The 14481-nt window shown below is 53.0% G+C and overlaps 1 protein-coding gene across 1 annotated transcript; it reads right to left on the bottom strand.

Annotated features, from left to right (window-relative positions):
- Positions 1-4257: 4257 nt before the first annotated feature.
- On the bottom strand, positions 4258-8884 carry Slc32a1 (solute carrier family 32 member 1). Its single transcript, XM_008849578.2, has 2 exons — positions 8283-8884; positions 4258-6158 (listed from the first exon to the last, which is right to left on the bottom strand). The coding sequence occupies exons 1-2, from the start codon at positions 8670-8672 to the stop codon at positions 4971-4973; spliced, it is 1578 nt and encodes a 525-aa protein (XP_008847800.1). The 5' UTR covers positions 8673-8884; the 3' UTR covers positions 4258-4970.
- Positions 8885-14481: the final 5597 nt, after the last annotated feature.

The following is a 14481-nucleotide window of genomic DNA, read 5'->3' as shown; positions in this document are numbered from 1 at the left end:
GCAAGTCTCTGTGAGATCAAAGCCAGCCTGGTCAAAATAGCAAGTTCCAGGACAGCTGGGACTATAGGGAGACCTTGTCTCAACAAAATAAAACAGAAATAAAATGAAAAACTAAAGTCATCTCAGGAGGGAGACAGAGGCAGGCATATCTGAGTTCAAGGCCAACATGGTTTATTAGGAGGGAAGGAAAGAAGAAAAGAAAGGAAAAGAAAGAAAAAATCAGCTGGCCATGGTGGGGCATTCCTTTAACCCCAGCCCTTGGGAGGCAGAGGCAGGTGGATCTCTGTGAGATTGAGGTCAGCCTGGTCTACATATCGAGTTTCAGGCCAGCTGGGGCTACAGGGAGACCCTATCTCAAAACAAACAAACAAACAAACAAACAAACAAACAAAAGATCAAAAGTAATACAAAATGAGGAGCTACAAAGAGCACTGGCTGCTTTGTAGAGGAGCCAGGTTTGATTTCCAGCACCCTCATGGCAGCTAACAATCATCTGTAACTCCAGTTCCAGGGGATCCAACACCCTCTTCTACCTCACGAACATTACATGGCATGGGTGCACTTACATACATACAGGCAATACACTCATACACATAAAATAAAAATAGTATTTTTTAAAGTATTACAAAATGGACCATAATGTTCAAAATTGGATGATGGGTAAAGCAGTAAAATTTGTAAAAACAAAAACAAAAACAAAAACAAACAAACAAAAAAAACCCAGGGTAGTTATTGTTTCTTTTGCCTCAGGCTCCAGGATGGCTCAGCTTAATGCTACTCCTTACCTGGGTGTCACTGTCACTGTCCTGCCTAGTTAAGAATTCAGAGGGAAGTACACTGATGTCTGGAGTGCATTTTTTAAAAAGGTAGCTTGTGGGGCTGGAGAGATGGCTCAGCGGTTAAGAACACTGACTGTTCTTGCAGAAGACCTGGGTTCGAATCCCAGCACCCACATGGCAGCTAACAACTGTCCATAACTCCAGTTCAGGGAATCTGACAGCCTCTTCTGTCCTCCACAGGCATTGCATGACACAGGTTCACTTACCTACATTCAGGCAATACACTCATACACATAAAATAAAAATAATAAAATATTAAAAAAATAAAAATCTAGCTTGTTAGAGGGGTAGATGTGGGATAGATACAGTGTTGAAAAATAGTCATCTTGCTGGGCACCTTAGCAAGTTCCAGGCCAGTCAGGACTATATAGTGAGACCCTGTCTCATAAAACTAAAATGAAAGAGAAATAAAGGGGCTGGAGAGATGGCTCAATGGTTAAGAGCACTGGCTGCTCTTACAGAGGACCCAGGTTTGTTGCCCAGCACCCACATAGTGGCTGACAGCCATCTGTAACTCCAGTTCCTGGAAACCCAATTCCCTCTTCTGACCAAAACTGGTGCACTCACATACATGAGGCAATACATTCATACACATAAAATCAAAATAAATAAAATATTTTTTAAAAAAGAAAGAAAAATGGTCACCTTTCAATCTAGGTGATAGATACTCATATGTTGACTGTAGAACTCTCACATTTTCTGTATTTTAGAAAATTTGCATAACATTCAGTATACATAAAAGAATACTGGGAAAGAACCCAAAGGTGGTTTTCTGAGGTCAAATCAGTCCAGGCCTGCATCCCCCTTCACCCCACTCACTGTGAAGACTGTGCTCCTTCTTTTCTTTCTTTCCTTTTCTTTTTTTGGTCTTCTTGAGACAGGGTCTCCCTGTAGCCCCAGCTGGCGGGGAACTCACTATGTAGACCAGGCTGGCCTTGAACTCACTGAGATCTGCCTGTCTATTCCTCCTGAGTGCTGGGATTAAAGGTGTATGCCACTCTGCCAGGCCATGAACTCCTTTCTTGATCAAAACCCTTCTATGGGTCTTGTCTCTGAAGACCCCTCCCAATAACAAGACCTGAATCCTCTCCACATTTTGAATGGTCCCCATGGACCTGTTTGGCTCCCATCCTCCCTCCTAAGGCCCTGGTCTAGGGACATGTCAGTCCCTAGGATTGGAGGGATCATATAACAAAACATTCCATAATATAGCATCAACTCAGTTTGGCCAAACAATCTCTTTTGAAATATGCTGAAATAAAGCACTGGAGTGAAATATGATGCTGAAATAAAACACAGTAGGGAAGGGGAAGCAAAGGCAGTTAGAACTCTTGAGGTGGGCTCCAAATCATAAAGGTGGAAGGGCCAGCAGCTTGTGATCTGACCACTAGGTGGGTGAGGTGGGGTCATTTCCAAATGTGGCTAGTAGACATGGTTCTTGGTGGATCCTCAGGTGTATGGGGCTGGTATGCCAACTTACCTCTGCTGCAGATAGAGGCAGGCTATTAGAGTCCACAGCAAATGGGGCCAGAATATATTAAGAACTGATGGGAACCCTGTGTGCTTTGAGGGCCTGATACAGAGTCCTCATGTCTAACTTAATTCTATCCCAAGATGAGCTTTGCCTAGTCTATCTGCTCACCTAGGACTCAGACAATGGAAGCCAAGCCATTGTGTTTAGGGCTTTTTCTTTTCACCATCTCTCATGTAGTTTTGGGAGGGGGGAATCGTTACCCATCTCTCCCAGAGGCATAAATATTAGTCTGGGAATTAGTGTCTCATTCACCAGGGTGCAGGGTTCCATTTTGAACTCTTACAAGGTTGGTTCTCTGTTTCTGCTGCCATAAGAATTTCCCCTTGGGGACCTGGGCTCCTGCAAGATGAGCCCAAAGACTGGAACCAGAGCAGACAGGCAGGCAAGCCCCAGAGATGGAAGCTGCTGTCCACAATCTGCCTGCTACTCTCATTTGTCCTTCTGAAGATGAGAAGGACAAAGCTGGTGCAGTGGGACACTCCCACCTTTCTTTCCCAGGTTCTTCTGAAGTCTGCAGGGTAGATGCTGAGTCAGAGTACACTCCAGGGTCCACTGAGAAGCAGACACAAAGCAGGGGAAAGGGCAGTCAGTGCCCTCCTCTCTGGGTTTGAGAGGTATTGGTCATCATGAAAGATAGGAAAGAGAGCTCTTTGGTTTGTACTGGAACCTGAACATTCTACAATAGTGGCAAAGGGAAATGAGGCAGTGAGGGGAGCAGGCACTTCAAAGGCCTACTCCTACTCCTGTTCTGTGACTGTAGGAATAAGGTCATTCAACACACCTTTGTCACAGAGCATGCTCACACCATGCTGATGCTATGCACACACAAACACATTTACCAAGGGTCTCAGAGACACCAACACCCCCTCTCTCTTCCTCCCTCTCCTCTTCCCTCTCTCCTTCCCTCCCTCCCTCCGTCCCTCCCTCCCTCCCTCATTTTGGACTCCCTCCCTCCCTCCTCACCTCCCTCCCTCACCTGCCTCCATCCCCACCCATTGCAGAGAGAACCCAGAACCGGACCCTGCTTAGATATTAGGTTCCTTCTCTCTCACACTGATCACATCTGGAGAAGTTGCTTTAAAAGGCCTGTAGTTGACTTTTCCCACAGTGAGGGAGGACCCTAAAGCAGCTCAGCCCTCCTGTACTCCTAGTTCCCACCTGGAAAGTACACCCAAAGTCTTCGAAACAGTCCCAGACAGAAACTCTCTTGGAGGCGGCACTAGAAAACAAATGTAAACCAGCACCAACAACAGCAACATAAAACCCTAGGTTCTTTGGATAATCCAGGAAAATTCATGCTGCACAAGGGGAAAAAAGAAACTCAAATGTCTTGTACATGGCCAGTCCTTTCACAGTGCTGTGTAAACCCTAGCTGGGGCTTGAGGCTGCATACTTCCTGGTGCCCACGTTCCTGTAAGGCAGTGGGGTTTGTACCCTGGGCCTGGGGGCCTAGAAACATACAATCCACCCCTTTTTAGGTCTCTCACAGTCTACAGTCCCATAGGGAATTTCTGCCTCTGGTAGTTTATTGTCTGGCTCCCCAGGCTGGACTGTAAGCTAGGAGAGCAGGGTTGATTTTGTTTCTTCTGTTAACCATCCCTAACCTGGCTGCCTGTGAATATTTGTTCAGTAAACTTGCACACTACCCCTTTAGGATTGGAAACTGAAAGAATCTATCAAATTCTCTATGGATCTTCTGAATCCCAGCGGTAAAGCGCCCGGCCATAGTTTGCATCCCAACATCCAGGTGCCAACCAGTTTCCTACCCCCAGGACCCTTAACCAGAGTTGCTCCTTCATTTTGCACAGCAAGGGCTGGGTTTCCACCACCACCTGCCACCCATCCACCACCGAGCTGGGATGCCGTGAACAGGAGGCCAGAAACGCCTTTGTTTCTTCTTTATTTGCGGATATAATTATGCACCGCACTCTAAATTAGAGATAGATTTTTTTTTCTGATAGACAATTCATCTTATTCACCACGAGCACACCACACGCACAGTAGAACAGTTCCACGACCGATACATTGCACAAGATGAGTTTGGATTCCTGAAAACTGGCAGGCAAACAGACCCTGGCTGCGGATTCTCCCCGCTTCGCAGAAGAAAATCGCCCACCCGAAAAGGATTTCCCGGTCAGCCTTTCTGGTTGCAAGGTTGAAATGTCTTGGGAATGGGAAGCGCTCTTGCCGGAAATGGCTGGACATAGATTCCAAGCACTGGATGGCTATGAAATGTCCCCCGTCAAGGTCAAATTTCCGCGGCTGTGAGCTGCGTGCTCCCTTTTCCCCTCCCTTCCCACCCCGGGTGGTGACTGGTGCCAAGGTGTTGGGGCCCCTCCAGGAAGGACAGAAAACACTGCCCACAAATTTGCCCCGCCACCCCCAAAACCAGGGCATATGGAAAAGAAAGGACAACAGAAACGCAGACGCGATGGGCCGTGGATGCCTATCCCTTCCCTCCCCCCATCCCCGAATAATCAGAAATTAGGAACCAGAAGATGTTTAAAGCTTGGCCTCCCAAGCGGGGCGCCCCGGGGGCTGGAGGGGTGGTGGGGTGGAGGAGCGCGGGAGCGCGCGGCCAGGCTCAGCCCCGCGCCCTAGTCCTCTGCGTTGGTTCGGTAGGCCTCGATGAGCCCCTCGAGAGAGTGCACGAAACCGGACACGCTGCAGATGCCTCCGATGACGAAGATGGCGACGTCGAAGAAGACTTGGTGCCACAGCAGCTTGCGCCAGAGTAGGCGCAGGTGGAAAAGACTGGGCAGCAGGAAGCAGAGGCCGGCGCCCGTGAGGCTGCCGGTCAGGCCCATGAGCAGCGCGAAGTGCGGCACGTAGATGGCCATGAGCAGCGTGAAGACCACCAGCGCGCAGCGCAGCGTCAGCCCCCAGGACTTGAGGCGCCCGTCACCGCCGTAGCAGGCGGGGAAGAAGGCGCGGCTGCCTTCCTGAAAGAGAGATTTCTCCAGAACCTCGACGGCTGCGAAGAAGGGCAGAGGATAGGACAGCAGCGCCTTGGCTACCAGGAAGATGTTGACCACGGCGCGGATGGAGCCGGGCAGGTTATCCGTGATCACCTCTTTGGTCTCGTCGGCCCAGGTGAGGTAGGCAACGAGCGCGAAGAGACCCTTGAGCACGCAGGCAGCGATGTGCGTCCAGTTCATCATGCAGTGAAACTCGCTGGGCTGCTGCATGTTCCCCTCCAGCGAAGGCAGGAAGATCTGGGATGTGTAGCTGAACACGATGATGCCAATGGAGATGGGGAACTTCTTGACGTCGATGTAGAACTTGACCTTCTCCCAGGCCCAGTCACGCGCCCGCGACAGACAGTAAGCGATGACCAGGATATTGATGACGAAATGGGCCAGCGTGCACAGCAGACTGAACTTGGACACGGCCTTGAGGTTCTTCAGGAAGGCGCAGGGCAGCAGCACCGCGGTGGCGATGATGGACCAGGACTTCTGCGACACCGGCAGCCCCGGGAAGCTGTTGTACATAAGGTTGCCGCTCACCACTACGTACAGGATGCAGGTCATCACCAGCTCGATGATCTGCGCCACGTTGACCACGCGGCCGCCCAGCGTGGGGAACCGCGGCGCGCAGCACGCGTTGGCTATGGCCACGTACGAGTCCCGCACGCGTACCACTTCGCCGTCCTCATTCTCCTCGTACAGGCACGCGATGAGGATCTTGCCGGTGTAGCAGCACACCACGGCGGCGAAGATGATGAGGAACAACCCCAGGTAGCCGCCGTGTAGGATTGCGTAGGGTAGGCCCAGCACAAACATGCCCTGTGGTGGGGAGAGGCAACCAGACCCGCATGCTGACCGCTTGCACCCTAGAAAAGGGGGACCCTCCGGGTGTGACTTGAAGCTATCGCTAGGGGGCGCCAGGGAGATCAGGAATTGTGCCTAAGCCACCAGGACCAGAGCCTAAAGGTAGGCTGGAATGGGCTGGAATGGGGTCCTAAGGCCGAGCCTGGGCATTGAGTCTAAGATGAAGAGGTATTTAAAGATAGGACCGAGGAGGCTGAGGGTAGACGGAATATGGAGATTCTTGGGGATGGTTCCTAGGGAGACCACCAAACATGGGGACCTGGGGGACAGAAGGGATTAGAAGGAGTTTTTAAAAGGGTAGAGAGTTGGGCCTGAGCCACTGAGCTTCGGATTTAAGGAGGGCTGGAGTGGATGCACGTTAACACGGAAAACATGAGAATCTAAGGGCCAAACCAGAGGAGTCAGAATGGGGCAGAGAGGAATGGGGGCTGAACACGAAGCCACCAGGAAACCAGGAGGGATGAATAAGACGGGCCTCTGGGGAGGTGATCAGCTCTGGGGAGCGGGGCGCAGAGAGGGAGAGGCCAGGACTGGAAAGGTGGAGCCCCAGGACCAGGCTGAAATGCCTTAGGGGCGAAGGCTAGCCCTAAGAAGGGCGCCGAGGGCGAGGCGAGAGGTAGGGGCGGGCATGCGAGTGAGGAAACCGAAGCGCTTCGGGGAAGCCAGGGACAGCCGGGGTCTAGAACCCAAAAATGTGGGGCCGGTGAGCTCTGCTGCGCAAGGGTAGCTTAGAATTTACGTAGGGGAAGAAAAGCTAACGAAATCCAAGGTCCCCGAGGCCTGCGCGCCTCCAGCCTACTGCTCTGACCCCTCTCCAGGCCTACAGAACGGGCTGTGAAAGATGTCCAGGGAAAAGCACCCGGGGCCCTCGAGGAGCGGGCGCGGCCCCCAACCCTGTCCCGTACTCTATCAAGGCTGTCTCGCCCTGCCTGGCCTGGCCCTGGAACGAGAATCACCTGGGTCGGAGAAGCCTAGGAATCCCGCTGAGTGAGAGGTTCAGAGCAACCCTGCTGCGGCCTTCCTGAGCCAAGAAACCTATGATCAATGCCACAACGATTCAGCCCTCCCGGGACACTGGGGAGCCAAGCCACGGAGCCTAGGGATGCCCAGAATCCAGGCCTCACACCTCCCGGAAACTGCGACCCGCTAGCCCCTGCTAGCTCCCGGGGTCGTTGGGAGGACTTCTAACCCCTCATCAACCAAGTCCGGCGCCGCCTGGTGGGATTGGGGCTGGGATAGGGGTTGGGATGGGAGGGAAGCGATTGGAGGAAGAGGCACAGGGTTGCTCTAAACCTCTGGGGAGTCTTCACCAGGGTCATTGGATGCCCTCAGAATCTGTGTGCAGCTGGGATTTCCCACGAAAACCGCTCGTCTGTGAAGTTCCGAGACGGGTGTTGGATGTACCTGCCTGCACGTCTCCAGCCTTCATCTGAGGGAGCCAACTGGGTCCTGACTGAGTGTGCACTTACAACTTCGAGTTAGGAGTGAGCTGGTAGGTGGGGACCGGCTGTGTGTGCAAAGCTGCTGTTGTGGGGAGGGTCTAGGGGTGGATGCAAGTGTGTGTGAGGTAATCTTGTGATCTGCAAATAGATGCATGTAGGGTGGCGTTTGTTCGTCGGGAAGGGGGCTGTGGGTATGTGAGTCTGCCTATGTGCGTATGCACGCGTCGTGCGTGTGTGTCTGGAGGAGGAGACTCCGGCTTAGCTGCCCCTCCTCCCGAAAATGCAGCTGTGAATCCATTAGGGAATACAAGGCAAACTCTTCCTTCGAACATGATTTTCTTTCTCCCTCATTCCTCTTCCTCCTCCCCCCTTCCCCTCCTGTTTCTCCAGCTTTTGCGAGGTCTCTGGACCTGGATCTCCCACCGAACCTCAGTCAGGCTCTCCTGCCTCTGGGGCTGTGGGAGGAAGGAGTGTGTGTCAGAACAATTCGGCAGCTGTGGGGGGTAGATCTCCGCACAGTCTGGAGGGTCTGGGAAAGGGAGATAAATTCTCCAGCCCTGGAGGGGCGGTGGGAGCTGAGACCCCGGCGGGATTCGTGTGGGGTGGGGGCAGGCAGAGCTGGGAATCCCGCGCTCACCTGAATCGCGTTGGTCACGTTCCAGCCCGCCTCCCACGCGGTGATCTTGGGCTTGTCGTGACCCCCGAACTCTCCCCCAGCTCCCACAGCCTGGTCCTTGGAGCCGGAGGGAGGCAGCGGTGCGCCGCCGCGCTGGTAGTGGATATCTCCCTCGACGGGCAGCTCTGCGCCCTCGTCACCACCCGGCTCGCCCTCGGCTTTCAGGATGTCCATCTGCAGACCCTGGCGGTGCTCGAAGTCCAGGTCGTCGCAGTGCGCGAAGCCCACCGCCTCCTCGTCCGTGGCCGCCTGGAAGCCCATCCTGGCAAACATGCCGCTCACCTTGGCCTGGGACTTGTTGGACACGGACGTGGCCACATTGGTCAGCTTGCTGCGGAGCAGGGTGGCCATGGCGGCGGCGGAACGGGAGGAAAGGGCAGCAGGGACTGGGGACGCGGCGCGCGCGAGAGACGGCGAGGGCCGGGGGCTGCGAGGCCGCTATCTCCGCTGGCAATCAGCGCGGCGCCCCGGAGCGCTCTGGCTCATGTCACACTCCCGGCCGGGCAGGGCAGACTGTCGGCAGGACTTGCCCGGCGGCGGCAGCGGCGGCGGCGGCGGCGAGGGCACTGCGGAGCTGCGGCGGGGCGCGGGCTGCGGAGGGCGGCGACGGCGTCAGAGCTGCTATGAGGCTGGCGCGGCGCCCCCAAGCGGCCCAATGCGCTGGCGCCCCACGAATCAGGCGGTGCGGGGGCGGAGGTCGGAGGGGGGACCCGGTCCCAGGCAAAGGGGTCTGGAGGAGGGGGCCAGGAGGAGGCAAAGGTGGCCCGGAGGGCTTCGGAAACGACAGGGGAAGGAGAGGGGCTCCCCGGGGGAGGCGGCGGAAGGGAGCATGGAGGACGCGGTGGGGGCCCCCCAAGTGCTGCATTTCTGGAGGAGGCGCTAAGCTGGCATCCTGGCCCGTCCCACCTCGCGGACGCCGCAGGGAGGGAGGGGCTGGAATGGGCCGATTCCCGTGGTCCCCCGCCCCCGGACCAACCCTCCGGAGTCCCCGACCGCTGCGGCCCCAGATCCTCTGGCTCTGGGCTGATCTGTGCACCGGGGAACGTCAGCTGGACAGTTGTGGTTCTCTAGCGCAGCCGGCCGTCTGGGCGTCCGTGTGTCTCCGATGCCACCCATATCACTCGCTCTTAAACCTGGCCGCAAGCCCGCCTTGAAGACCGAAGTAATTGGCTTGGATCACTTTTAAAGATGCTCAGCTCCGTACTAAACCGCCCGGGCTGTTACTGCCATCCAGAGGTGCTGCGATAGGAGCGGGTCGCTCGCCACCAACTGATCTCTAAATGCGCTCAGAATGGAGGCGAAGGGTTGGATGGTCGGTTTTTAAAAAATCATTTGGGGACCTGAAAAGAGGCAGGACTCTGAGGACGATTTCCGGTATCCTGCTGGAGGGTCTCGAATGCTTGGAGAAGCGCAGCTGATGTCGCTCCTGGAGGAAAGACGGTTGCGGGTGCTGTGGACCAGGGCGCTCGGCCCCTGCTCAGACCACCGCCTCCGGTGCTGAGAAAGCTCGGATGTTTCTGTTGAGTGAAGTGCGTGTGTGTGCGAGCTAGAAGACAGAGATCCGGAGACAAAGACTTCGCATCAGATAACTGCTATGGGCTGGCGCTGTGTGAACTCTGAGCGTGAGGTTTGGTAACCGTGCATATTCCGTGTGGTGAGTCTGTGTGTGCGGAGCTGGTGCGCTGGATCGCATGTTCTCGAATGGAGTTGCCTGCGTCTGTGCTCCTGTGAGCCCCTTTGTAGCTGTCTCTGTGCGGTCTGGTGCAGCTCAGGCCTGCTCTGTGTGGGTCTGTGCCTATGTTGGGCTCCTGGTCAGTCTTCTAACCACAGAATTTGACCAGCAATCCCAGACTAGATGAAGAAGTACCGCTCTCACCTGCGGGTGGGATGAAGGAAATGAAAAAAGGACTCTGCCCCCCACTTCCTGCATCTCCCCCCTCGGAGATCCTTTCTCTCTGGGAGCCCCGGTCTCTACTCCCCCTGCAGTATTTTTAGATTAGCTCAGGTCAGCGCACAAGTAGGGCGGCCCGAGGGCTTTGACCAGCGAGTTGGAGCTTCCAGGACAAGACAGGCAATCCCTGTCACCTTCCCGCTCTGCTTAAGCACCTCTTAGTCTCTGGAGGAGGCCTCTTCCCAGGTAGGGAACCTCCATACACTGGACAGGATGCTCTTCATCCCTCCCCACATGCCCCCTTCATTTCTTACAGGCCCACTGCATAGCTTCTGCCTTCTGCCTCATCAGACCTAGGCAGAAGTAGTCCCTCTCACCTCCAGCCACTTGATAAGAGAAGACAGAACAGAGGTTCTTAACTGGTGTGCACAGACATCCTCTCTTTCAAAGAGGCTTTGGATGGAGGGAATCCTCCACCCCAGAGATTTGTTCTACTGATTCCTCTCAACAAATGTCTCTACCTCCCAACCCCTCCCCTGCTCTTTCTTCCCAGTGGAATTCTTTTGGCCCACCTGACATATTTAGGCAGACACCTAGTGTCTTTGTAGTGACCTCTTGTGCCCTCCACTCACCTTAAGATGGCCATGGTTGCCTTCTTTGACAAGGAGCTCCAAAATACTTCCTTCTCTTTTCCCTTATTTATTTATTTTTTTTACTATAGGACCCAAGGTAGACTGTTGGGTTCTTTGATCTGTGAGAAATAGGATCATTTATTTTTCTATTCATCCAGTGAACCTTTTTATCACCCTTACTATGCTGTTGGAATTACCAAAACTGAAGTGTGGTCCCTGCCTGCACTCCCTGCTCCAATTCTTGGCTCTGAGATCCAATTTTGAGAGTGCTCTCAGTTTATCCTATCTTCCATCTTCAAATATTTCAACCAAACCTCTCTTCATTCCTAATTTTACAGATAAGCAAAACCACATCCTTGCAATGAAGTGCCCTGCTCAAGGTCACCCAGAATCCAAGAGAAAGCCATGTTAGAACCCAGGACGCTTGATGCACTGTCCTGTGTACCTACCCCTCTGCAAACCTCCAGCCTCTCTCTCGGGCTCTTTTTGGTCTTTGACTTCTCACTGTCCAAAGAGATGAAATTCAAAATCAGATCTCCATTCCTCTGGCTGCAATCAGCTGTCAGCTGTTGGGGAAGGAACTCCTCTATTTTCCTCCTTTCCTGCTGTTTGCAATAAATACCTCTTCCCAGGCTGAAAGTGGCTTTGGCAAACTCCCAAGGAGCCTACCCCCTTGGTGGAGCGGGGGAGGTAACCCTGCTTCATCACCTACCAGCTCTGTGACATTGGACTACCTCATTTCTCCTATCTTCCTTTTCTCATCCCTGCAGTGAGAGATTAACAACAGCTTCATAGATGTATCCAGAGAATTCAATGACTTCTTGACTATGAAATGCTTATTTTGTATCTAATATGTGGCACCTATTGTTTCATTGTTTTTGTTACTGTACCCAATTGCCACTTATCGTTGGGGAGAAAAAGAAAGTGTATAGGTAAAAAGCCTGTGACTGGGTATGAGAGTCTGAGCAAATTGAACCATACCACCTTTTGTCTTTGCCCGACTTGCCTCTGTCCCTGCCCCTTACAGTTCTGAGCTGACCTAGACATAAGGGAATGGGAGTCAGAAAGAGGGCAGAGGGCACAAGACCTGGCAGATGGCCTCGAGAGGCCAGCAGGATAACTGACCTAGCTGGTGACGAGCTGTGCTCTAGTGAAGCCGTTCAACTTCTCTTGGGGCACCACTGTGAGAGTCACTGTGTGGCTTGACCCATGAATTGACACATAGCACGCACACACACACACAGACAGACACACACACACAATGACAAGTCAAGTGACAGATGCACAAATGATTCATGTACCTAAGTAGATTCATAGAGGCCGACAGAGCCTTTGATAGAGCAACACAGACCAGCACATAGACACATGCAAGATTTGTACCAAGATTGACCACCATACAAAGAAACCAGGACAGACATTGTGGATTCATTCACATGGGCAGATAACAGGCTTAGACACAGGGCAACAAGAGGACAGATACACACATGGAGACAGACTCCTAGACATGAAGATGTGAGGACATGAAACACACACACACACACACACACACACACACACACACACACACACACACCATTTACACTGAGAACAGTACGCAGGAATGTCTCTATGTGATTGCCAATGGTGAAGTATGAGAACAAAGGAAAAAATGGGCAGGAAACAAAAAGTAAGAAGTAACATGGGCAACAGTCAGACTGTGCCAGGGAGAGCCACCAGCCCACAGGGCGTAAAAGAGGTGATGATGCCATAGCTTTTCCCTTTGACCCCCAGACCATATGACTAAGAAGCAGGGAGAGAGAGCTTTCTGGAGACTCTGTCACTGTCCAGCCTGGGCCACACAGGGTCCTACTGTCTTGTGGGGGACCTGGGCTTCTGGGAGAGTATGGGTAAGGGGCTCTCAGGACTCCTGCCAATCCTGGTGAGCCAGGGACTCTGGATCAGGATTCTGGGGTCCAGGTGAGGTGCATCTCCCCTCCTGAGCACCATCAGTCTTTGAAGCCTTCCAGTAACCAGGGAGTTAAATATCTGCCCAACAGAGATAGAAACCACTTTGGGGGAAGAAGTAGGGTTAACTACAACTGGGCTTATCTCTCGGAGCAGGCTGTGACATGGGGGAAGGGGGCCCTGCAGCCCTTGAATTAATGGCCTGGAAAGCCATCATCATGAGCCTCATTTCGGGGCTGAATGATTACAGACAGACCCCCCTTCCCCTCCCCCACTGTGGCTCAGAGACCTCCTTTTCCTTTCCTGTTCCTGAGCCTTTTCCTGCTGAGGGGGCAGGCTTTGGCATCCTGGGGCTGAAGCATTGGTGAGGTTTTTCTAACAGCAGGAGGGAAACTTGTGGTCTTGCCCCACATCAGAACCTGATATCCTCACTCTGTGACCACAAGCACAAAGAAGGGAGACAGCAAGGCAGAAGGCTCCAAGTGGGAAGTCCACACATGGAACAAAGAGACTCTGGTTCTTCTGACTTCAGTTGGACAAGCCAGGGGGACCATGAAGGTGTGTATGGGCTGCCTCTGATGGCTTGGAGTGAGACAAGTTCAAATACATTAGTAATCCTTTATAACCCTAGATACTTTCCTTGCTGAGGTGGTGACATTTCTCTCCTGGGAAAGCTGAATGTCCTGTCAGGGACAATGTCCAGGAGAGAACTGTCTTAGAACAAAGGGTACTGGATTTCATCCGCTGGGCTTCTGTGTGAAAGCTCTGGGAAGCAGCCAGGGGGCAGGGGACACGTGAGCACAAGCGTTGTCCTTGGCAGCCCTTAAAGCCCCAGGAAGCATATGGCCTCCTCTCATACTGGGAGGCTACAAACGCGTCAACCTGATTCCTCACTGTCTCTAGCACACAGTATAAACATCCACTTGAGGCTGAATTAAACTGATATCACAAAACCATTTTCCCAATCAACTTCTAGCATCCTTGAAGAAACACATGCATCCAGCGACCTAAGGCGGGTTCTGGATTCTGACTTCTGTAATGCGTCTGGACAGTGAAGATGTGGCTTTTATACATTATCTTGTGTGTAGTTGAAAGCTGGTTCTACATACACATTTGAAATGTGAATTTTGTGTGGAAAAGACTGGGGTGCATATTCAAATCCAAGGAATTCCTCTTGGAACCTGAGGATCATCAGACATAGCAGCTGAGACAGCATGGTGGCTGCTCTGATCCCAGTGAGCTCTATGACATGGACCCTGGGCTCCAGGAAGGCAAAGGCACTGTGGGTCTGACCTCTTACACCCTTGGACTGTAGGTGCAGAGCTGGTTGTGTGGAAAAGACTGGGGTGCATATTCAAATCCAAGGAATTCCTCTTGGAACCTGAGGATCATCAGACATAGCAGCTGAGACAGCATGGTGGCTGCTCTGATCCCAGTGAGCTCTATGACATGGACCCTGGGCTCCAGGAGGGCAAAGGCACTGTGGGTCTGACCTCTTACACCCTTGGGCTGTAGGTGCAGAGCTGGCCTTTATCAAAGGGTTTTGGTGTGCTTGATGCTGTTGAAAACACTCTCTGGGCTTTGTTCCCTTACTGTCTCAAGATCAGATGCTTTCAGGTACATCAGTCAATGACTGTAAATACCTGTAGGTTCCCTTTCTCAGGTAGTCCACAGGGTAGCCCACTTTCATTAC

This window comes from Nannospalax galili, unplaced genomic scaffold (assembly GCF_000622305.1).
Source record: "Nannospalax galili isolate Female #2095 unplaced genomic scaffold, S.galili_v1.0 scaffold765, whole genome shotgun sequence".
NCBI classification, from domain to species: Eukaryota; Metazoa; Chordata; class Mammalia; order Rodentia; family Spalacidae; genus Nannospalax; species Nannospalax galili.
Note: the sequence above shows the minus strand (reverse complement) of the source record. Positions and strands in the feature narration are given on the sequence as shown.

Bases quoted from the DNA above. Each gene is read 5' to 3' on its own strand.
- Slc32a1 (XM_008849578.2), bottom strand. From the start codon at position 8,672: ATGGCCACCCTGCTCCGCAGCAAGCTGACCAATGTGGCCACGTCCGTG. The intron at 6,159-8,282 runs GTGAGCGCGGGA...TCCCCACCACAG, and splicing joins ACGTGACCAACGCGATTCAG to GGCATGTTTGTGCTGGGCCT.